Source organism: Haliaeetus albicilla, chromosome 13 (genome assembly GCF_947461875.1).
Source record: "Haliaeetus albicilla chromosome 13, bHalAlb1.1, whole genome shotgun sequence".
In the NCBI taxonomy this organism is placed as follows: Eukaryota; Metazoa; Chordata; class Aves; order Accipitriformes; family Accipitridae; genus Haliaeetus; species Haliaeetus albicilla.
Genome location: NC_091495.1, coordinates 1,420,266 through 1,444,112, shown reverse-complemented (window position 1 = coordinate 1,444,112; position 23,847 = coordinate 1,420,266). Strand labels below are relative to the sequence as shown.

Below are 23,847 nucleotides of genomic sequence, written 5' to 3'. Positions count from 1 at the left end.
GCCAGGAACTGTGTCTATCTTGTCTTGAAGTGCCAGTCATCTTCCAGCCAGGTCTCTGCCAGCTGTGGAGAAGGTTGTACACCTCCTGGCAATTTTGGCAGGCCTGGGGTACGTGGAGCTGCCACTTCAGGATTTTTTTTTTTTTTTGTGCCTAGCTCATTGACTAGGGACTCTTCTTTGAATCATGTTGGTTGTGTCAACCAAGCTGTGCCGGCTCTGATGCCACATCTCCCCAGTTGCTGCATTTTCCAGGCATTGTTTCTATAACTCTTCCAAAAAACTCAGCAATTTTTCTGCTCCGTGCCACCCTGGGATGAAAGCTTTTGCCCAGCAGCTGTGTGATATACAACTGTGTGTTACACACCTTTGATGACCAGCCACCTTTCAGCCTCTCAGATGCACCATCCATTCTTGTTCTGCAGTGGCTCTGGCTGAACAAAGAGCTCATTTTCTTGGTTAAGAGCATGAGAAGAGTGGAAATTCACATTAAAGACCCACCTCTTCCAGGAAACCACTCCCTGAAGCAGGCAGTGGAAGAACCATGATGCAAGAACCCCGTACAGTGGTGGCAGCAGTACCGGTGGCCCTGTCAGGGGCTGCACACTCACTCCTTCGGCTGTTGCATCGGTCCCCAGAGCAAACCGGCACGTGGCTGGGACCTTGCAGGAGTAAGTCATGGTCCCTAACAAGGCAGGACCAGCCTCTCTGCGTGCCAGCACTGCAGTTCTCATCACTGCCTTGTACGTGGCCTGGGAAAGCACTCTCCCAAAGTGGAGAAAGGGACTTTGTGGGGAAACACTTTCACTTTTTCCATCCTTTGGAGGACACTGGTGAGCAGGTCGCCCTCTCCCACAGCTCACCTTTTCTCCCCAGGGTGCTCCCCTCCCTGTTTGCATCCATCCAGAGACTCAATCTCTTCTGGGCACCCTCTCACTCTTTCCATACTCCCTGCTCCCAGGTCATGACTTGACACAAACCATACTGAAAAAAAACCACTTAGCTGATGCTTTGGTGCCCCTGGGCATCCCTACACAGTGGGTCAACCCTGCTCTCCCTATGGTCCAGCTGGGCTGGCTGGTGATCACCTCACACCAGATAGAGTTTGTTGCAGCACCTGAGATGCTGCATGGTATCCCCCACCTAGAAACGACTGTTTTCACAGCACTTTTCCCACAGCCTGCTTTCCTAATGCAGATCACCCTCTCAAATACCACAGCAGGAGAAAAGAGAAGGCGCTTTGTGCTGGGTCCACTTGAAATAGATGTTGTGTGCACCCAGGATAATTTCTTTGGCTCTACCCCAAATGGAGAGTTTCATCTTGACTTTTGACAACCTTTCAGCAAGGGCTCAAAGTCCAATGAAGTGGCTATATGAAAAGCCATGGGAAGTTGAGCTCCAAGGACAGAGACCGCTTTTCAAGCTCATGTTGCTGCTACTTAGTACACAGCTGCTCTGAATAAGCAAACTCCACCAAAAAAATGAAATTTGAGGATCTCTTGCTGGAAATCGATGGCTTTGGCAAATTCCAGATTTTGATTCTGTTTATCCTCTGCCTTCCAAGAATGAACCTTCCCATGCATTTCCTGCTGCACAATTTTCTTGCTGCTACCCCCTCTCATCACTGTGCAATTCCACACCAAGAGGCATTTGTGAACCTCACCACGGAGGAAGTTCTGCTCATCAGCATCCCCCGGGAGCCCGATGGCACTTTCAAGTCCTGTGAGATGTTCTCGCAGCCTCAGTTTCACCTGCTGCTCAATTCCTCTCTGCAACCAGAAAACAACTCCATCATCCAGGAGTGCCAGCATGGATGGGTCTATGACCACTCGCAGTTCACCTCCACCATCTCCACGCAGGTAACGCCTGGCCTGTGACCTAGCCGAAATGAAATTAGAGTTTTGAGGAGCAGATGGAGAGGTGTTTGCCTGCTGCACAGAATCAGAGGGGAATCTTTGCATTGTAACCAGTGGAAATGACTTGTTTAGAGAAGATTTCCTGGGATGGGGAAGCTCTCAATCTTAGAGTTAGAAGCCAACATTTTTTTTTATTATTAGTAGTAGTAGTAGTAGTAGTAGAATCATCATCATCATCTTGCTCAGACTGATAGTTAGAAGCCAACATTTCTCGTTATAAGCATCTTAATTTCTCCAGGTGACTAAGAGATTGGCAGGGGGCTGGGGGGATGCAGGGGAAAGACACACATAGAGGATTTTCTCTGCTTGGGCCACATGGCATTTGCACAGGACTGCACCCTGTCAGGTTTTCGTATGAGCCCATGACTTGCTTTCCTGATTTTCCAAACACTTTGTAACTTCTATTCCCTTGCCCACTCCTTCTCACCGATCTCTGGCAAGATCGTGCTGCCTCTCTTCTGTACCACCAGTGTCTCTTGCTGTCAAGCCAAATGTTCTCTCCAAGGGTCTCCCGCTGAGATGCCACATGCTGGCCAGCCAGAACCTTGAGCCTGCCCAAGGTCCCTGCCCATCAAACATTAACCACCCACCTTCTGCAACACTTTGCTAGGACCCGCAGTGATACCTCTGGGTGTTAATGCTTTACCTTCCTTGAAAAGCAGCCCAAATCACAGGAGGTCTTAGGGAATGGGACAATTTGGTCAGATGAAAGGGGCACGGTTGGGTTGGAAATGATAGTGCTGACTGTCTCAGTGAGAGCAGGACTAAGTCTTAACCTAGAGCTGGTGCCTCCTCCCCACCACCCAACCACCCCTGCTTTTGGCAGGCACGGAGGTGAGGGCCAGATGTGCCCAGGCTTGGACCTTATTTTTGCACTGTTTTGGGGAGAAAGATGTAAAGCACCCTTGGAGGAAAAAGCAGGGGAGGTACCCTGCAGCGTGGGTGCTGAGCATGGAGCCTCGTGATGCTGCACCCACGGGTGCAGTGGCCTCAGGGCACGGTGAAGGGGCCAGGGCTTTCTCTGGGCTCTTTTGCTCTTGCAGCAAGAAAGGTTGCTGAAGGTCTGGCTGGCCTTGTCAGAGAGGCCGCGAGGCTGGGTTGATGATTAAATCAAGTTTTGCCAAGTTTGCACATATAGAAAATTAACTCTGCAGCTCGGCCACAGCATTCTGTAATGATTAGCAACGTTTGCACCTCCAAGAAACTAAAATGATGCTCATTAACTTAATTAGGAACAATGTCTAGACCAACTTCTCTGTAAGAAATCAGTAAGTTAGCATCAAGAGCCAAGTATTTGGTCTGACTCCCGCTCTGCCCTCCTTCCTCCCTGCATCGACAACTTCAAAGGAAACCAGTCAGGGCAAGAGTAACTGGATATCAACACGACATTCCCTAATGAAGGCTGAGGCACATCTTACAGCTCGCTGCAGTGTGGCACCCTGCAAATGCCCATCTCAGCAGGGCAGTCCCAGGAGCATGGCAGAGGGAGCTGGGAGAGACGTATACGTGGGCAGGTTGAAAGCAGCTACTGCAGGGGTCAGGAGAAGAAAAGGGGGAACTCTCCATGATAAGCAGTACCCAGGAAAACTTTCTGATGCCCAACAAGTGTCCACAGAGAGGCTGTCCCGGTGGGGATAGATAACTGGGAGGCCTCGTGAGTTTTGTGAGATGCAACTTTATATTTTTCAGGACTCTGGCACTGTCCTATGTGCAGTTTAGTGCAGGGTTCTACCCCTCAATCAGATTCGGCCAGTATAAATTGCAAGACACGATAGCTGACCGAGGGAGGGAAGGGGTGTGAAAAGGCAACTGGGCGCTAAGTGTCATTTTGGCCTTGTGTTTCAGTGGGACCTCGTATGCGAGCAGCGCGGACTGAACCAGGCGACTGCAACCTTCTTCTTCATCGGCGTTACAATGGGGGCCGTGGTATTCGGATACCTTTCAGACAGGTGTGACCCTTTTCAAGCTGTTCCTCCAGGGCTTCAGGTTCATGATGAGAACTTCACAAACCTGTCACCCGCAAAAGGCAATCGGAGGGGCAGAGAAAGGAGAAAACACAATCGTAAAGGGAGAATCCAGCCTCACACATGAAAATTGGGTTAAAGTCATACTGGGAAGCAATGCAGGGGCTAAATGCTCCATGGATTGGCCAGTTAGCAGCCCACCAAAGCAGCAGCTCTGGCCTTGGTTAGAAGTAAGATGCACTGCAGCAATGACCACAATGCCGTGGTCAGTATTGCTGCAGGAACAGCAAAAACTGAAAAAAATCCACTGTCCATGAAACCAATTTCAGAAAAGACAACTGCCTCAAAAAGGAGAAAGGTGGCTAAAACAAAACCAAAACAAGAGCTAACTCCTTGCAAGTTACATGGAAATTGGCTAAGGACACCCAAGTGAAGGGCTCAGAGCAAATGCATGCTACAGCTGAAAAAAAAAAAAGAGTTTTGGGAAAGCAAGACCTGACTGTCATTACTAGAGAAGCAGAGTAAAGGAGGTTATTAGAAGCAGGGAGGCATTCCTCAAGGAAGAGCTGAGGCAACAAGGAAAGCAGGAGCAAATCTGCTCTCTGTGGTTAAATGTTAGAATGTGATAATGTAAACCTGAAAAAAATCTGAGTAATAACCTAGAAAGGGCATCAATTAAGAAATTAAATATTTTTGCAAGCAGCAGAGAATACGCAGTGCAGGCATGCAATCAGGATGTGCTCTTCACTGTATGCTATTCATTATTTAATAACTGAGTTTCCTGCACAGGAAACTGCTTCCTGATTTCCTTCCTCCGGGAGCAAAAAACCTTTAGGGTACAACAGGCTACAAAATCACTGCACGGCAGAGGGGAACCAGCTTCACAATATGAAACTCCCAGAGACTTTGCGCTGCTGATGGGAATTTTTGCATCTATATCTTTTTTATACCAGTATACTTTTACAAGGACTCAAGACATCTGGCTGATCTTCAAACTGTGTGTCTTGGCTTTGTATCTAAAATGCTTTTATAGCACAGTTGGAGGGAAAGAAATTCAGAAGCAAGAGAAGGAGCAGGACAAAATAAGGCAGATGAGAAGGTCTCTGCTAGAGCAAAATGAAAAATAATTTGGTTTTCAAATGGATTGTGAGGGGGAAGAGCCAGTAGAAGATAGAGGCATAAAAGGAGCATCTGGAAATAAAAAGGCTGTAGTGTGAGACGGAAATGAGTTTGTGTTCACAGCAGGAGAATGTGTAGGGGCAGGTGTTGGAGCTGGAGCTTTGAAATAAGCTGATAGAAAGCGGCATAGAGAAATACAGCAGGTGAATGCCAGTAAAATGCCAGGAGCAGGGAGTGGTCATCCCAGGGCCCCATAGGAAATCTGGGATGAAAAAGCTGGAACACTGTTGGCATTGTGTGACCTCCACAGCAGAGGGCTGGGAAAGTATCATGCATCAAACCAGTTTCAAACTGGTTTCCAAAAAAGATCTCGGGAACTACGTTCCAGGCAGCGTGACATCTATCTGTACCAGGCAAATTAGTACAAACTATTCTGAAAGATTGAATCAGCGGCTACATGGGTAGATATGACACACTAGTGAAGAATCAGCAGGGTTTTAGAAAAGATCCATGCCTTACGAACATACTGGATTTCTTTGAACGTCCTAACAGGCATGTGAACAGAGGAGATACCATCTACACAGATTTCAAGAAGTTTCCTTACCAAAGGCTCCTAAAGAAACTGAGCTGCCCTAGGATAAGAAGGAAGGTCTCTGTGTGACTAAATAATTGATTAAAAGCCAGGAAGGAGAGAGGCGATGTAAGTGTTCAGTCGAGACAGTGGAGGGAGACCTGTGGGGACCTGTGCTTGGATTTGTGTGCTTTTCAGCACATTTATAAATTACTGGAAAAGGAGCGAGTGGGGAGGTGCTGCTGAGTGGCCGGGTTGGTAGAGATGAGATCTGAGTGTGGAGAATTACAGAAGGCACTTAAAGAGCTCTGACTGGATGGGAGCGTCAGATGGTTGCAGTAAATTTGGCAGATCTGATAAACCTCAGGTGTCATGCCCCAAATCTCTCCTAAGACCCCTTAAAAGCTGACGGCCCATTAGCAGCCTTCCTTTTCTCTAACAGAGAAGAGGTCCCACTTCTTTGTGCTAACAGGAATGCAGAGATTTCACCTCTAGTGCTCCAGGGTGAAAACCATCTGGTCCTGGCATTTTGCTACAGTTCAGGTTCAGTTTGTTCTAAGCCTCTACAGACGTTTGGATTTGAAAACAACTCTACTGACAAATTGTACCCTGTTAAACCCTCCAACAACCTTCACAGTGAATATATATATATGCAAATATATATATATATTGTTTCTGTTTGCTCTTTTCCAAACACTCCTTTTGTACCTTGTCCTTGTACTGAATTGGCTGTATGATGCTTTGGCAGACTTCCAGATTGGGATATTTATGAAAAGGGATTTTTTATTAATTTTTAGGCTTGTGCAGTTTCCTCCTTTTATTATATTTTCTACATTTAATCTTTCAGAGGTTGTGCTTTCCTGCCTCTCCCTTTGAAGACAATTTGAACAGCATTATTTCTAGCAGCCTCCCTGTAGCCTGCAGTTCACTCCTGCCAGCTCGCCTCTGGTTTCCCTAGCAGGTGGCATGCATTTGCTGAGAGAGTCTAGTAATGGGTCCATAAATAGCTGCCTTACACCCTGCAGGGAATCTTATGGTTTTATATCCTTCTTAGTGTATTTTCAAGAAAAATCTTCACTTGAAAAATGAATCTTCTTTCTTAGACAGTTACCCTATTGGAAACAGAATCCAGCTCTGGTGTGTTTCTGGGTGTTTGCTGCTCCGACCCAGGGGCATTATGATGACTTTTGCAAAGTGTCTCTGCTTAAATTTCAAAGCAGATCCAGCAAATTGCCTGGGCCCAAGCCACAAGTTGTTTTTTCTCCAGCAGATTCATTAACTAGCTGCTGCATGAAGTCATTTATGATCATTTTTAAGAATGTTACTGCAGCATTATGTCCCAGCACATCACTTTTTCCCCTGGAGCAATCATTCTTGCCACCGTCCTTCTCAGGTGACCACTAAGAGAGCCCTAATGCCAGAATCAGACCAGGATTTCGGTCCCCATAGACTGAACATTACCTGTTGACAGGGTTAATTCACTACTCCGGTTTGAACCTAAGCTTTCGTCAAATGCAGTGCTGATGTTCATTGGAAGACTGGTGCCTTGTGCTCCATTTTGATTTTTAGATTTTCATAGGTTGTGTAGAAATACATATATGCCTATTTCTCTCTCTCTCTCTGTGTACATACATGTGCATTTGATGTTCTGTATTTCTCCATGCTGTCCACACAGGACTCTGCACCAGGGGTAAGATGGTCCTACAGCTTCCAAACCCCTTGGTGAACAACTCCTAGCAGATTCCTCATAGACCCCTTAGGACATCAGGGCTATTTGCACGTGTGGGCTGACAATTGGATTCTTTTTATTTTCCTTTGGGATCTTTGTTTTCTTTCCAAGGATCACGGTGAAAGTGTCATGGTTCTCTCCTCCTTGAGTGGCTGGTCCTGAGTGAACCACGGGAGGAGGACATGCTGAGCCAGGCATGGGGACAGCCATCGGAGGGAGCAGGGTGTGCCAGCACCATGGGGTTTCAAGCTGAAATCACTGCTTTTGATGATGGCATTGGACAGGGGAACGCGATATATAGATTTGATCGGTGCTGCTCTTTCCATTGGAGAGCCTCGTGCGGGCAGGCTGCGGACCACACCACTGTGGCACCGGCTATACGCAGAGCTGTTTCCTCCTCTCCGGGGTGTTGCATCTCGGGCTTTTTGCAGGGCAGGCAATATTTTCATTTTTCTTCTCGAGTCTCTGCTTTGCCCCGTTTCAAACCCTGCTCCTGGGACAGGTTTCCAGCCGCTGTAACCCAGCGTGTGCTCGTGACAGGTTCGGACGGAAAGCCATGCTCCTGCTGGCGCTTGTGTGCGCCGTCGTATTTGGGATGCTGAGCGCCGCCTCCGTCTCCTACAGCATGCTGGCCATCACGCGGACCCTCACCGGGGTGGCCCTGAGCGGCGTCTCCCTTATTGTATTGCCTTTGGGTGAGTGTGTGGGGGTTTGTGGGTGCCCGGTTGTACACAGGGACTTCTGACAGGCAGCGGGTAGGTAGGGACTGGTCTACCAGACAGGGCAGAGCTAGTAGGAACAGGAGTTTGGGAATTGCTATGCATGCGGTTTCACTACAGGCAGCCAAAAGAACATCCCACTTGGGAGGATCCAACGATTACAATTTTCTGTTAGTCTAATTAATGCTTTAACAGTCTACTTGAACTATAACAACCACTTATTAGTACTTCTGTTGCAACATAAACACTTGCAATCCATGCTACCCAATTCCTCTTAAGGATCATCAGTAGTACAATAAAAGCCATAAAGTATCTACCCCTTTCCTCTGATACTGAGCTCTCACCCTTCAAACACGCTGCTAAGACAATTCATCAGCGTTGCCATGTCCTCAGCAGGAGGAGGACAGTGTGTCATTCACAGGATGTTTCTACCTCCCCAGTCTTGAATTTGCTCAGTTTTCATACGTTCCCAATCTGTATTTTTAGAAAGAGTGGGGGGAAAGAACCACACAAAAAAACAATCATACAGAGCTAGGCAAAACCAAAGCTGAAGAATTTAGGTAATTATATAATAAAAACAAGCTCCAAACTTCAGGGTACCCAAAAGAGCACTGGATGATTTTGTAGATACAGTGGGGATGTACTAGGCAAGACTCATTGTACTGAAGGGCAAGTTACAGGTGCAGCAAAAATTTCCAGGATTTTTGCCGATATATCCAAAATCAAGCTAAAATGGCTTCAATACTGGAAAAGTCCACATGAGACCTGACAAATCCCAAGGCCTGCTATGATTTTTTATTGTTATAAAGATCGATGCCTGCAAGATGAAGTAGAGCTTGGGAGGAACATCTCTGATTGTTAGAGGTTGTAGCAAGATGTCCAGATCTTTGCATGAAAATTGGCTTTTAGTTCACACACACAAACAAGGATACCACCATCTGTTCTCATTTTACCTACTCCAGATAGATTACACATGAGTGACAATTCATCCTAATATATTTCTTTAATCTGGAATAATGAGTGAGCAGAGAAAGAGGAAACTGTGCAGGCAAGATGATTAGGGAAAAAAAATTGTCTCTTTGAGGAAGAAGACCATTTGAATGCTATTGAATGGGATAAAAAAAAAGTATAACCTAAGGTGGTTTGAGCACTGTTTCTTACTATATGTCCAGTATTTCTTCTTTTAAGGCTTTATTTTAGTTGCTTACAGCTTTGCAAGAGGTTAACCATTGTGGATGAACGTTTTAAATGTGCCAAATGTCAGCCAAACAGTGAACTTTCCTGGAGGAGAAGACCAGGGATATTACCTTGCTTTGCCCTTGTTAAAAAGCCCTGCAGACCCCTTCCTGGAGAAGTCCTGTGCATCCCACCTGAACGTTGCCTCCCTCTTGCAGGGATGGAGTGGGTGGATGTCGAGCACCGCACCCTCTCCGGGATCCTGACTAGCATGTTCTGGAGCATCGGGAACATGCTGCTGGCCGCGGTAGCGTACTTGGTGCGGGAATGGCGCTGGTTATTAGTGGCCGTAACGGGACCGTGTCTTCTGAGCATCGTCTGCCTGTGGTGAGTGCAGCGACCTACAGCCGGACGGCTGGTGGGGATGGGAGCGGGCTGTGATTTGCCTCCTCTGCCCTGTGAGCGGGGCAAAAGTTGCAATGCTGATCCTAGGATCGGGTCCAGCGACCCAAAGAGGAGCGGGACTCGTCTGTGTCTCGCACTCGGATTGCCCAGGGGTGGCAGTTCCAACGAGCCAAGCACCATGGCTTTGGGGACAAGGAGGAGGCAGGACTGGGGCCGAGGCCAGGCATTTGGGCGACAGGTTGCAGCAAAAAGGAGCAGAATTTGGTGCTGCAAGCACTGTCAGACGTGGCTCGGAGCAAGAAAAGAGATCCAAATAAAGGGAGGCAGGACCAGGCCAGATCCCTGTCTTTAATCCCTGGTAGGCTCAAGGTAAATAATTTATCCATCCTCTGTCCCCACCTCATTGGGGAGGATACCTTTGGTACCAATTTTTCCATACGAGGCAATGACATCTGCAGGCTAGGTCAGGTGCATTTATCTCTGCACTTCCCATGGCCTTTCTCAGCTGTGTAACCATCCTGATGGGTCACAGACATCCACTTTCTGTGGGCTATTTCCCTCCTGTAGCGTTATTTAAGAAATGCCTGATGTGTCCTTAGCCTTAAAATGGGAGATGGTTTATTTAATCAAAGAAACTAGTTTTCTTTTTTCTTTTTTTCATGTAGTAACACAGACTAGAATACAGGGTTGATTCACTGATACTGTGACTGTAATGTGAAGGGTATTGGATCAACTTATTCAATGATCCAAAACAGTCCTTTGAATAAACAGCTCCATTTCCTGGCTGGACAAAAGTCCCGTGTTGAAATAAGCAACCAGGTATTCCCACAACTGCCCCACTGAAAACATTCAGAAATGAGGGCCTGGGTCTCCTCCACCTTAAGGTGGTTGTTTAGTTCCTCTTGGACATTGGTGTGGTGCTGGACCACACTGCAGAAATCACAGACGTGTCTCTAAGGGTGCTGGGAAGCTGTAGCTGGAAACAATGCAGAATAAGCTCTGATTGTTAGACACATGGGCCTCAAAATTAGATGCAGAATCGCTGAGCAGAAAAAGTGATATCCAAATGCTAAAGTGCCTTTCAGAGGCCAACAAAGAGGCTTCTAGAGACTATGGTTTGCTTGCTTGCTATGTCTGTCCATCAGCATGAAGCAGTAGATTAAATAGCTGCACAGATCTAGCACAAAAATCTCAAATAATAATTATGAAAAATGGGATATGAACGAATGCTGTTGTTAATCAATGGCTCAAAAAAGCTGTCTTGTTTCACTGGTGATGAGGGGTTTCTGGCAAAGAGTAACATCTGATATTTCGCTGATCAAGTCCAACATAACTAAAATATGTGTTCTGCTGACTTTTTTAGTTTGAGTTGTTTTGCTCTGTTTTTTAGGAAAACCAGCCATAAAAAATTGAGTCCTGGGAAGTGCTGAAATTCACAGATACATTTGGACCCACCCTTTCCATGATAGCTGATTTTTTTTCTCTTATGTTAATGCCTTTCATGGAGATTGGTTCTCCAACAAATTATACTGTAGTCTGATCAAACTTGAAGCACCCAAGAGGTCAGTGATTGTTGGATAATTAAAAGTCCCTGAAGCATGGAATCAAAATCTAATTTAGCACGCTCTGTAGATATCATTGACACAATGTCAGAACTCAGTTGAGACATTAGACAACCAAAAGACATAATACTATACTCTGGAGATGGTGGCAATGAGTGCAAAATGCTATCTTTCATTCTTTTTATTTCCCAAGGTGCATTGGGTTATAAGCTTATGGGAAGCAGTTGAAAATTTTCCAGAAGACCAGTTCTGCAAATGTTTTTGCTCTACACACCCTTTTCAGCTACTGCTTGAATAGTGACAGCAGTTGTTCATTAGTTTTATTGTAACCTGATTTAGGGTGCATTAATCACCAACAGCTCACAGTGGTCTGGTCTTGGGCCACTCCAGTGGGAGACTCTAATGAGAGATTTTTGACAACTGTGTCACCTCAGTAGACCTCATACCCACATACTTCTTCAAGGCTGTAAGTCCTCCCACTGACTGCACAGGATGCTCAGCTGAAAGTCTCCATGAGAATGGCAGATTCTGTTTTCTACTTCTCTCAGGGGACAGATTTGGGTAGCGGGAGGTAGGTGTTGGCTGCTCTAGCAGGAGGTAGCCACTCTGGGGTATTTCCAATGTCTTCTGAACCCTGACTGCTATGCGAACCGAAAAAACACCACGTACCCTCTAGGCCAGATGGGCTGCACTGTGGCCTGGGAAGCTCCGTGTCAAACAGGGCCATGTGGCCATCAATTGCAACCAGATGCAAGATTAGAAATAAGTCCAAGGAGAAGGAGTTGCAGATGCTAGTTTATGACAAGTGCTGGATCTTTTGCTGGAACAGACAGAAAAATAAGAGTCACAGGACTCCCACCCTACAAGGGTCTGCTAAGCAGAACTCTTAGAGTTGCTAATTAGCTCTGCAGCAGTACAGCACCCCTTGTCACTCAATGACTAGCATGGATACTTCACTGGGGGCCGCAGCCACAATGATTTAGACCCCAGTTGACTGTCTTGTGCAGAAGGCTTTGATTATTGTGAAAAACAAACAAGTTTAGCAATTAATTAAGTATAGAGCTCACTAAATCCTTTCCACATAGTCATTTTTTTATATCCTACAATTTCAAAGTTTAAAGTGTCCCAGAAAGCATGAATCTGTAAATATAAACTCTCCGGGGCCAACTTTAAATGATAAGAGTTTGAAACTTTAACCAGCTCAGAAAATTCAAGCTTTGATCAAAGATCACATGATAAAAATTTTGGCTGGACATACTTCATTTAGCAGACTGTATCCTTTCAGGGTAGAACACCATGTACACGTAACAAGGGTGTCCCGTTACTCTTATGCACCACAGTTGCTATTTTTAGCTGAAGTTGAAGTCGCATAGAGAAGACCCCCTTTTTTTGGCCAGGGCCATGTATGTGGGGTGGAAAACATGGAGTGCCAACAGGAACTCTGTCTTCTCTCCTTGCTCCAGGTGGGTCCCAGAGTCTGCCCGGTGGCTCATAGCCAACGGCAAAGTGAAACGAGCTCACAGGCATCTGCTTAGATGTGCAAGAATGAACGGAAGGAAAGACTTCGCTGTCTCACCAGAGGTGAGAAACTGAAGATCTAGACACATGTTCTTCCTCTCCCATTTTCTCTCTCTATGTTTTACTGCTGTTTGATACCTGAAGCAATTCTCAGCCTGCAGTGTGATCTGTGGTCCACAGGGTGCCATGCTCCATTTTACTCTAGAAAGCAGCTACACCCACGTCTAAAGATAAAGCAGCAGCTCAGCTCCCATAGGGCCAGAAATCCCCTTCATTAGGTGGAGTGTCTTTCCATTCATTATTGCCATGACAAGAAGCCTCAATGCACTGGACTAAATAGGCAGCGAGAGAGAAGCACAGCCTGAAAAAGTGAGGCAGAGGCATCACTCCCATAGCAGGGAGGTGAGTGTGCAGGTGCACAAGCAATTTGTGCGGCTCAGTGTTTGCCTTCTTGGTTGCCATAGCGGTTGCCAAGTGTTGGTACAGTGGTAGCAGAAAGCAAATGCACATTAATAGCGTGTAGTTAGCATATTTTCTCTCGTATTACATTTGAGATACTGCATGTAGTGTTTTCCAAAAATGCAAAAGCTAGTCCACCTTGGGCTGCGTTTGGTGTTCATGTGAAACTGGAAGATTGTCAGCCAGAGTGCCCCAGTGGTGAATGTAGGTGTAAAGAACATTCGGCATAATCAACTTTTTCCCCTGGCTAAAGCTCTGCACTCAAGTCAGTCATGGCTCTGCCAGCAGTTTTAAAGGAACGTGGCAAGGGTGAGGTGTTGGGCAAAGTAAGCATGTACCCACTGGTTTGTATCCATTTTTGCTTGACCCCAGAGGTGTAAAGGATGGAGTGAAGATGCTTTCTTATCCCGGCCAGCACAAGCAATTTCTTAATATCTGTTGAAGAGGTAATTAGCCCTTTTGATTTACAACACAAAAGTGGTGTTTAATCATGTGAGGAATGATGAGTTTACAGGTTGTGGCACACAGGAGTTGAGTGTGACTCTTCCTTGCCTTTAAGCCAGTAGCTCTGACTAAATATGTAAAAATAACAAGTTATAACCTTTTTCATTCAGCCTTGGCTGATGACTGTATTTCAGAGTGCAGTGCTTCATGAGGAAGGGCATGGGCTTGCACCCTCATTCTTAGGGTTAGGAAACGTAGCTGGGGCTTCCCCACTATCACAGCCTTGCACCAAGTCACACCATACTGTGACCACTGAACCACGATCGAGAAAGACTTGCAGCTGTGACTCCTTGCTGGGTTCGTGAGGTTTATAAGGACATACTTGGGGTTTTTTGTCCATATCCAAACATGGACTTAGCTGATTCAAGTTTGCTTAATTGACTTGACTAGGCATCAGTGTGTTTTGATGACTTATTCAGGTAACAACTGATTTTCCTTAGTTCAGAAGACTTTGAAAGACGTATAATCTCTGGATGATTGCACAGCACGTTACTGACATACGCTCAGGTTTAATAGCATTGTCTTAGAGAACTGATGAAGGAATTTCTCAGTGTGAAATTCTTTTTTCAGTATGAAAAGCTTTGTCACTCATCCAAAAACTGCAAAGAATAGTGTGCAATTAGAAATAAAATCTTAGCTCTTCCCTAGTGAAACATGCTGTTACTTAGAGCTATCCTCTCCCCTTTCCTAACGTTTTCTTTCATTTTGTACAATTCTTTTAACCAGAGAGGTCTTTGGGCTGGGATTTCTCTTTTATTAGATTTTTCCACAAGTCCCCAGCCCCCATAACTGTTCAGCACTGTCTTAATTGTAGGTGATGCAGTAGGCCTGCAGATTCCCTCACCCTCCTCGTTCCACAGCCATCACTGACTAATGTGCATTTTAAGTTTCCTGGGGTTCTCGCTGTTCTGGCTCTCCCAGTTGTCCTTCCACATCCCGAGAAATCTGGCTAACAATACGTACTAGAAGACGTTTTCCATGTTAATGTCTTTTGTTCCCCATTTTAATAGCAAATCATGCAAATTAAAGAGAGGACAGACTGCCATCAGGGTAACTTGAATCTCATATTGAAATTCCCAGCATTGCAGAAGTAGTCTGTTATCAGTGCTATGATTCATCTTATGCATTTGGATGAAAAGACTTATTATTTGTCTGTGAAAAAAGGTTAAAAAAAAAAAGGTAACAGTTTAAAAAAATATATAACTTACTTGCCATACTGCAGCATTAACAAAAGTTACCAGATCCAGAGATGAGTACACAGAAATAAAAGGAAAAACATGGGTTCAACAAACCACTAGATAATGTGGGAAAAGATCATCAAGATGCTAAACAGACAGACCAGACACCACATCTGTTTCAGAAAGTCCCCGAACGGCTGGAGGTGGTGCCATTTCTAGGGGAGTATCTCTACATGCTTGCCCAGCTCTTCTGCAGGCTCCACTGCAGGATGCTGTTGGAGACAAGGCACTGGAGAAGATGAGCCTCTGGTCCAAGTTGCTGCGGGACCTCTTCATCCATCTAAGTTGTAGGTTCCCTATGCAGCTCAGTGGCTGGGATTAAGCGTTTATGCAAAAGCTTTGGCCAAGGCTTTGCTTTCTCTGAAGAGGATATTGATTTGAGAACACATGTAACTAGTTAAACAGACTCTCTCCTCAAGGTTTCCTGTGATTCATAACCTAATCAGTTGTAACTGTCCTGCATTTGCTGATGATTTTTGGACATGATGAAGCAAAGCTGTCCTGAGAGGAATTAATCTCTCCCAACATTAGGTGTTCACATCATCACTGTCTGCAGTCTCCTTTACAGTCTGCAATCTAACGAATAGCCGATGGAGGCTAGCACGTGGTCCTTTTGACCAAATGCTGTTTGCTCTAGAATAAAATGACTCCATCCCTTCCACTGGAGATCTCCATTACCTACACAGTGAGCCTATGGCAACTAGCTTAGGTATAGCTGCCTGCGTTACAGACCTGTAATTGTGTGGATCTCTTGCATCTCAGCCAGTGAGTAGAACTTATGAACTCTCCTGGTCCTTACCCCTAATTCAGTTGCTAAAAGATTTTGTGAATAAGCCCTCCCTTCTTCCTTATGTGCAGGGCTCACTTCTCAGTGCCTGACTTTGTATTTATATAAATAGAGTATAAATAATCACGCTTTATATAAATGCACTCATGAGAATAAAGCACACAGCTCACTGTTAGCTCCTGCCTGAGACCTGACACAACGGCAGGCGACCACACGGGGAAGACGCTGGAAGTGGCCAACGCTGACTTTGCTGACACCATGACGATCTGCCATTTTTCTGCAACCCTTTTGGCCACATTGGGTATGTAGGTAAAAGGGGAGAAGGGGCCATGGGAGAAAAAAAAGGTCTAAAATGGTAAGCAGTCTATAAAGTTGTAGGAAGACATGCCTCTGATAATGTATAGCCAGATAATTTTTCTGCAATGGGAACGTATGGAAAATGCAAGATGGTGATGGAGCTGGGAAGGACATAGGCCCAGCCTGTCTAGGGTTTCATGTCTGGATCCTAAATGTACAGCAGCTGAGCTATTTCCTTCTTTCCGCCTCTCCCAGGACCTCAGAAAGATGACAACAGACAAAAAGCCAGGAGAGAATTACACTTACATCACCTTGTTCAGGACACCAGTCCTGCGGAAGATCTCTCTGTGTTCTGGGACTCTGTGGTAAGCAGTGTCACTTTGCACAGGGGATTTGTCCTGCCCTTCCCAGCTGGATTTCCCTAAGCCCCATCTCCACACACTCCTTGCAGGTTTGGTGTTGCCTTCTCTTATTACGGCATGAGCATGAACCTAACTGGCTTTGGGCTCAACATGTATCTCTCCCAGTTTGTCTTTGGCTTCATTGAGATTCCAGCCAAGATGATCATGTACGTGCTGGTGAATCGAGTTGGACGACGGCAGAGTCAGGCGTGGGCACTCATCCTGACCGGACTATGCATAGGAGCCAACATCGTCATTCCCAAGCGTAAGATTCTCTTCTGCTATACGCAGTACTTGTTAGAGGGGAGGTTTCCATTCTGTGCAGTGCTAGAGAAGGAGAAGCGTAGATCTTGCCCACAGGCAATTCTGTATGGAGATGTCCTCCTCCTAGAAGAGCAACTGTGGGACAAGGTTGCCAATGTGGGCTAGCCCTAATATCTGGTAGCAACATGATCTCCAGTCACCGTGAAGTGGCTGGTGAGGGTCCAGTGATGGCAAGGTGAAGTGCCTATCTTTATTATAGACATTGTCCAGCTGGAAATGTTGGAACCTATCCTTTCATCAGTTCAGCTCCCACTTGGGCTAACAGTTACCGAACTTACTGGTCCAGACTTTGGAGGCAGCAGCTCCAGGGCTATGAAGCTCCCTGTTTTGTCTGTAGGAGCATTGAACCTTCCTCCTCCTTGTACCTGAGGCCACAAGAAGCTTCTTCCTAGAGGCTGCTCTTTGACCATTGTCATAAATGTCTTTTCTTTCCTCCTAGCCTTCACCCCCTTGCGCTCTGCAGTAGCCATTATGGGCAAAGGTTTCTCAGAAGCTGCGTTCACTACCGCCTTCTTGTACACCTGTGAGCTCTACCCCACTGTACTGAGGTAAGAGACACCGCTCACCCCAACGCACAACCAGAGCCTCGGTGGGACGTCACCCTCAGGTCTTCCACATCAGCACAGCAGGACATGCCGTTGGCTAGCCTGCAGGACTGATGCCTTGCCTCGAGAAGGTTGTAGGGATTACACATACTCACAGGAGAGGGGCGGAAAGCTACCCTTTTTTTACCTGGGTTATGTGTGGTTAGGTTATGGTGACAGGAGGATGTATAGAAAGGTGAGGAGTATTCTGTGTGGGAAGATTTTTGAACTCCATAAGGCAACTGTGCTTAGTAAATTCTTGGTTCCCTATGATAATCTGCCAATAACCATTAAAAGACCCCCAGAACAATAACTTGAAATACCAAGTTTTATAAGGGACACCTACTACCACATGTTTGACAGCCTTCTGGACTTCAGATTATATTAAAGCAGCAATTAACTAGCCTTTCAGGAGGAAAAAGAGAGCTTATTTGCAATATCCAGGTAATGGTGACATAAAACCAGATTTAGCATCAGCATAGTTTGGGATATAGCTAATACTGGTGGAGGGAATCACCTCACTGGTTTCTTTGTGAAAGTCTGAAAAAACTCTCATGGATTACAGCAGGCCTCATGGCTTACTTCACCTCTGTCCGTCCCTACCGAGAGTGCCATTCTCTGCCATGTAGTCCTTTAACTTTCACTGGTCTGTTGCCTGTGGAGAATGATGCATATTTAAACTGAAGTGGGCACACTGATCTGCTACTTTTCTTCTCAGATTGGTTTTTATTTTTACATGCTCAAAGACATTGACAGATAAAGACAAAAACATTGGTTCCTTCTGCAGTACTTACTCTGCACATACATACGTAGGTCCTGGGATCCTTCTTGTCAGTGTGAAATGCCACCCATTCCCCAAAAATTAGCAAGTGGAATAGGTCCTAGGTCTTATTTTTGGCATCCTCTCCAAGCTCTCCTGGGCTTATAGCTGCAGCAGGACCAAAGGTATCACCGGTATCTCTAGTGCATGCCACCTGCCTAGAACTACCTGGGAGAAGGAGGGACTTAGGTTTGCTCTCAGCGGATCGAAGGACTTACTAGAGGGATGGGTAGAAAATGCACTCAGCGGTTTAGACATTTAAAGCAGAAACAACTTTAGAGCAGGTATTTTTAGCGTGGAACTGCAGCTTCTTTCTCATAATAGACATAAATCTATTTCTCACAGCAGCTACGGTTGCTCTCTGGGAAATATTACCATTGTAGGAAGATACAAAGAAATTTAGAAAAAACAACCTAGAAAAAGCCTGGCAGAGGAAAAAAACCTAAGGGGGGAAAGGCTTCAGCACTTATATAAAAATAGAGGGAAGGGGTAGAGGGTCTGCACTTTTTCCCAAGGTCTGATATGAAAGAAATACCCATCTCTTTCTTGCGGTGCTCTGCACCACCACGGTGCCCTACGTTTCCAGGCAGAACGGGATGGGGTACAGCTCCTTCATGGCACGCCTCGGCGGGGCTTTGGCCCCACTTGTGTTTCTGCTGGATGAGGTGTGGAGGTCTCTGCCCGAGGTGACGTACTGTGGCGTAGCAGTGTGCTGTGGCTTGGTGGCCTTCCTGCTCCCGGAGACGCTCCACGTGCGTTTGCCTGAGGGCATCGAGGACATCGAGAAGACACAGTGAGTCAGCTCCATCCTGCCCTCCACATGGAGTCTGCTGAGAGAGGCGGGGGACATCCCTCTCCGCTGCCCGTAATTCCCCATCTGTGGGTGGCAGTGGATGAAGGGACAGCCCGGTGGGGATCGGGGCCGTCGGGCTTCCTGCTCTTCTGTCCATCAGCCCAAACGTGCCTTCTTTTCTTCCAGAGTGAAAGGGCCGCCACAAATCGGTGCTCCCAAGGGCATGCCGCTACAGTCTCTGCTGAAGTGAGGGTCCCCGTGGGACAGCCACTACGTAGGACTGCAAAACTGAGCCGTGCTCCGACCTGTCAATAAAAGAGCCTTTAGTGTCCACCTAGTCTCTCTCTGCAGGGAAGTGGGGCTGAGGACATTGGAGGAAGGAGGCGGATCACGAAACCAGCTGGAGGGAGCTACCCCACTCTGTAGTGTGGCCAGGAGCAAGGATGCAGAGGTCTAAGAGGATGTGGAAATAAAAGCACCCGGTGCTAAGCTCTTTCCAGCCTTTGGCCTTGTTGGACTAGCAGCACCTTTCAGATCACTGCACAGCCTTCCAGAAACTACAAACACCACAAGGAACGCAAGGCAGCAATAAAAAATACTGAGTGTGAATCGTACAAAACCAAATAATCTCAAATAAATCTAACTGGATGGTGGATAAACCATAAACTGTAGCTACAAATGCTTCTTGAATTCGGAAATGGTCTTGACATTTTTCACACTGAGGCTCAAAGCCAGCAAAAAGCACATGCAGGAATCTCACTGAGATGCTGACAAATCACTGACAAATGCTTGCATTTGTCCCACATACACAAAGAAGAATAAAAGCTTTTGCAAATTATTTAAATCTAGTGTGTATGCGATAAGTATCCTTTAAGCTAAAAAAAAAAACACCAAAAACAACCCACCTCACTACAGGAACCTTTGCATGGAATATTGAATAATTCATTATTGGACTTCAGTCTGCTTACTGGTCTAACGCATTGATCTTAAATTTACGGAATGCCTTTGCTTCTTGCACTTACTCCTGCAAACAACAAAGATAAACTGTCAAATTATCTATAAATTTGGAACCCTGACAAACAGCACTTTCCTAAATTGGGAACAGGGAATGGCCTCAGCATCTGATTCTCAGGCGCACCGTGGTTCCCTGGGCTGTGAGGTGTTTTAAGCTAAGGATAACGCAAACTTGAGGATGCATCTGAAAGCGGGTGGAGAGTCCCATCCGATCCCAGGTCAGCGAGCGCCTCCTAGTAGAAATAATCTGCCTGGCAAAATTTGATACATCACCTTTTTGCTTTAAGGCAGCAAAAGGAAAGCAAACTCCTCAGAACCACCCTAAGGCTGAGACAATTTTGCATATTCTTTCTGTCTTAAAGATTGGGTCAAATAACCTGCCAAATTCCTGGCAAAAGAGCACCTCGCTGTGCACTGCCTTGGGTTCATCAGCGGCAGACCAGAGTTAAAAACCACGCTAACATTAATAATAGAGCGTAATAAACCTTTGAAAGTGCCATGTGCAGAGCACTTGCTTGGGCATCTTTTGGGGGCATTCCTACACCTACCTACAGCAAATACATAGTATACGTGCATTAGATACCCTAATGTGCTTGTGCCACGAGGCAGCATGCAAACTGTGCCAAAGAGTAGAAATTAGCAGAAATTTCTGGGTTTGGACAAGCCTGGTATCTCTAACTAGTTCACATTTAGTAACTGCAGGGGCTTTCACATCTTCACTATATGCCTGCGAGTATAATAAACTATATGTGTAATGCTGTCATCAGTTTCTGACCTGGGAGCAGTATAGCCGCACCTTATTTTGGGCATCCTGCTACCTGTCATCGGAGAGCTGGGAAAGACGGTTTTCTTTTGCCAGCAGAGGAGCCTGAGCAGGCTAATGCTGCAGCACTTTCTTCTGAGCCATCCAGGGCAGGGGGCAAAACAAGCTGTGAAATTCACTTTGTCACAACCTGGCAAGTGCCAGTCCAGGAAAACTTTGAATAAAGAAGGTAAAACTTCACTCCAGAGCAGGAGAAAGGTGAGATTTAATGTCCTGATTTCTTCCCCATCTCTTTCATCTCACCAAAAGGATGGCAGATGAAGTCCCAAATGAATGGGGCTGAAGGCTGACAGTTCCCATTCCCACTCTGCCCACACAGGAGTGTACCCACAGGCTTCTCCTCACAGACCAAGGTGTGCATTAAAAAATTACCGTGGCTCACTTCTATATGCCAGGGTTGAGAAAATATTGCTTTAAAACCCTTTTCTTTTTCTTGGTACAGTGTGTATTATATATGTGTATATATACACACAGCTAATTAAAATTACAGCGCTGGCACTGTGGCCAGCTGGGACAGACCTCTCTCCACAGCACTTTTCTTCATCAGCTCCCCCCCAACCCGCCCCAGGCTGGTCACTAGTCCCCGAGGCGCACCCACCATCGCTGCTGTTTCAGGATGTGATTTTTCTAGTCTTATGACAACTGAGGGCACCTGTCTGGACACAACTTGGGGATTTGGCTGTGTTTTTATAAAGTTGCCGTTTCTCTGTCTGCTTTGATGTACTGTCAGTGAACCAAGACCAAGTCATGAGAAGAAGGATCCTGTTTGCCCAGAAACAATCCCTTTAAGCTCTGATTGTTCCTGGTTTATATTCAGGAAAAAAACTTTTAGCTTCAGAAAGACTAAATTCGGTATCCCAAGTTCCATCCCAGTAACAAATAGGAATATACAATAGCGTCCCATTTTAACAACCTCCACTTTGGCACTCAGTCAAAGTTGATAAAAAATAATCTGACGGTTCTTTTTCATTTGAACACTGTTATCATCCATTTGGCCTACAGTTAAGTGTTCTGTATTTTCCTTAAGACTACTAATAAAATCGGTGCTTTATTATACCAGCTTAGAAACATTAATTGTTGTCCCTGTCCATAATCCTTTCAAGGTGAAAAGAATTTCATTAAAAACGTTTCAGAAAAGCATTTCATTAAAAACATTTTGAACAATTTAGCAGGAGAAAATGATATAGCAGCCATTTTTTAAAGTAAATTTTTCTGTCCATGACTCTGATGCCGTGAAAAGCCGAAATCAAGACTCAATAGTCAGAAGACTATTAAGCAGGTATCCTTTATTGCAGTGCTGGGCACATAGGTGATCTCTCCTCCTATTGTGTGCACCTGACCAGGTTAATTGCATAGTTTATATACAGGTTCTATATAAATAGTCATTAGATTTCCAAGAAAAGTTTTACCTATTCATTAGTTTTCTGGGAACTCATTATCATATGCAAATGTCCCTCACGCAGGCGTATTCGAGGTCTCTGGTGGTCTTCAGGAGTCCTACGGTGGTCTTCTGTAGTCTTCCTCACTTGTCTGCTGTTTGACCCTTCTCGGATGATTCTGCGCAGTGTGATCTTCTACATGTTTTGATACATCTTATCCTAAAGAATGCTCATTAGTGCCTCTATTATCTATGTCTACATTAATGACGCAGTTCTCCAGACACTGCAAGGCCACCTGAAAGCATTTTTTTTCTTTGGTATCTTATACATTGTGCAGCGTACAGAACTCTTATCTACTACCGGTCAGCAAATAATTGGGTAAAGAAATAGCAAGACCATTGTGTTCAGAAAAACATAACATAACATAACACTTTGTGCTGTCAAAGAAGAAAAGGCAATAATATCAGTGTGCAGGTCATGACCAATCTAGCACACATCTGAGTTTCCTGCAGCAAGATGTTCTGGATTTGTTGGAAATACATCATGATTTATAGCAACAAACATGAGTGTGCAATGCTGATGTCATTCCTCATACAGTGTCTGTAGGCAAACCAGGACATTAAACAACTCAGGAACTCACAGTTTTCATTACTGATAGGTTTGTTAAGACAAACCTGATTTGGGAGGGGAAATCTGATTTCCAGGTTCTGAATCTGTGAGATGAGATGTCTTTGGTCTGCTGCAGACTTGTTTACGAGGAGGACAGAAGTGATGGTTACAAACAAAGAGACCTTTTCACAAACAGAAGAACCAAACTAGTTAACAATGCATGAGAAGATAAGAACACAGCTTTAGGAAAAACTAAAAGATAGCACAAAAAATGTAAAGGGTTGAATAGGTTGAGAGGAGGAGGAGATGGTCTGTTGGCTCTCCAGTCCCAGTGTCGTGTGGCTCGGAGTACTGCATCATCCGCTCTGCACCCCCGGACATGGACAACTGAGGTCTGAGGGGGCAGAGTGGAGGAAGCAACCCTTCCTCACTCGCTGCCCTCCTTCAGCAGTAGTTTATCACCCTGATTTATCAACGTCCTTCTTGAACTGGACACAGTACCTAGATGCAGTCTGACGAGAGCTGAGCTGGAGGGAACAGCCTCTTCCCTCCACCCCCCGGCTGCGGCCCTGTTCTAAGGCCCTCAGGGTTGTGCCCGCCAGGCCCCCAGGCCTCGCAGAACCCCTCCAGCTCCAGCCTCTCTCATTGCCAACGTTCCCCTATACCCTGATTTTCAGGGGATTCCTGTCGCCTCCAGCCTGCCTGGGTCCGGCTGGATGCCCACCTGCCCTCCTCAAGCTGCCCGACCTCCCCCGCTCTCACAGCTCCCTACCCGCGGCCCGTGCGGCTGTGCAAAGCGACGTGCCATCTCTGTCCAGGACCAGGCCACACCAGGCCTGGGCCTGTATCCTCTCCACTACCGACACCGGGATCCCACTTGTGGGGCCCCACAGGCCAACCGAGGCCTGTCCGTGCCCGTGACCCCTTAGCACTACCTGCAGCGGGGCTGCAACCCCCGGGCCGTGCCTGTCACGGGCGCTGACACCCAAGAGATGTCGCTGGGCGAGAGCTGAGGCCCGACACCGGCACACCGGGAAGAGAAATTCGGTGCCGGAGGCGGTGAGGCCGCCGCGGCTCCCCCCGCCCCGGGGGCGGGCTCGGTGACGTCACTTCCTTGCCAGCGCTAAAAAAGGCGGGGG

At 46.2% G+C, this 23,847-nt stretch overlaps 1 protein-coding gene and 1 long non-coding RNA gene across 2 annotated transcripts; one reads left to right on the top strand and one right to left on the bottom strand.

Annotated features, from left to right (window-relative positions):
* Positions 1-1,478: 1,478 nt before the first annotated feature.
* SLC22A7 (solute carrier family 22 member 7) lies at positions 1,479-19,727 on the top strand. The gene is made up of 10 exons (XM_009922646.2): positions 1,479-1,856; positions 3,759-3,862; positions 7,837-7,991; positions 9,410-9,578; positions 12,622-12,739; positions 16,217-16,326; positions 16,413-16,627; positions 17,126-17,234; positions 18,677-18,883; positions 19,070-19,727. Exons 1-10 carry the CDS (start codon positions 1,479-1,481, stop codon positions 19,131-19,133), a joined length of 1,629 nt encoding a protein of 542 aa, XP_009920948.1. The 3' UTR covers positions 19,134-19,727.
* A 2,259-nt stretch (positions 19,728-21,986) lies between these two features.
* Positions 21,987-23,799, bottom strand: LOC138688518 (uncharacterized). Its single transcript, XR_011327373.1, has 2 exons — positions 23,644-23,799; positions 21,987-22,890 (listed from the first exon to the last, which is right to left on the bottom strand). It is a non-coding gene; the product is annotated as an uncharacterized lncRNA (long non-coding RNA).
* Between the last annotated feature and the right edge of the window lie 48 nt (positions 23,800-23,847).

Coding starts and splice junctions, on each gene's coding strand:
- SLC22A7 (XM_009922646.2), top strand. CDS start 1,479: ATGAAATTTGAGGATCTCTTGCTGGAAATCGATGGCTTTGGCAAATTC. Junction 12,740..16,216: donor ACTTCGCTGTCTCACCAGAG/GTGAGAAACTGA, acceptor CGCCTCTCCCAG/GACCTCAGAAAGATGACAAC. Junction 17,235..18,676: donor CTCTACCCCACTGTACTGAG/GTAAGAGACACC, acceptor CTACGTTTCCAG/GCAGAACGGGATGGGGTACA.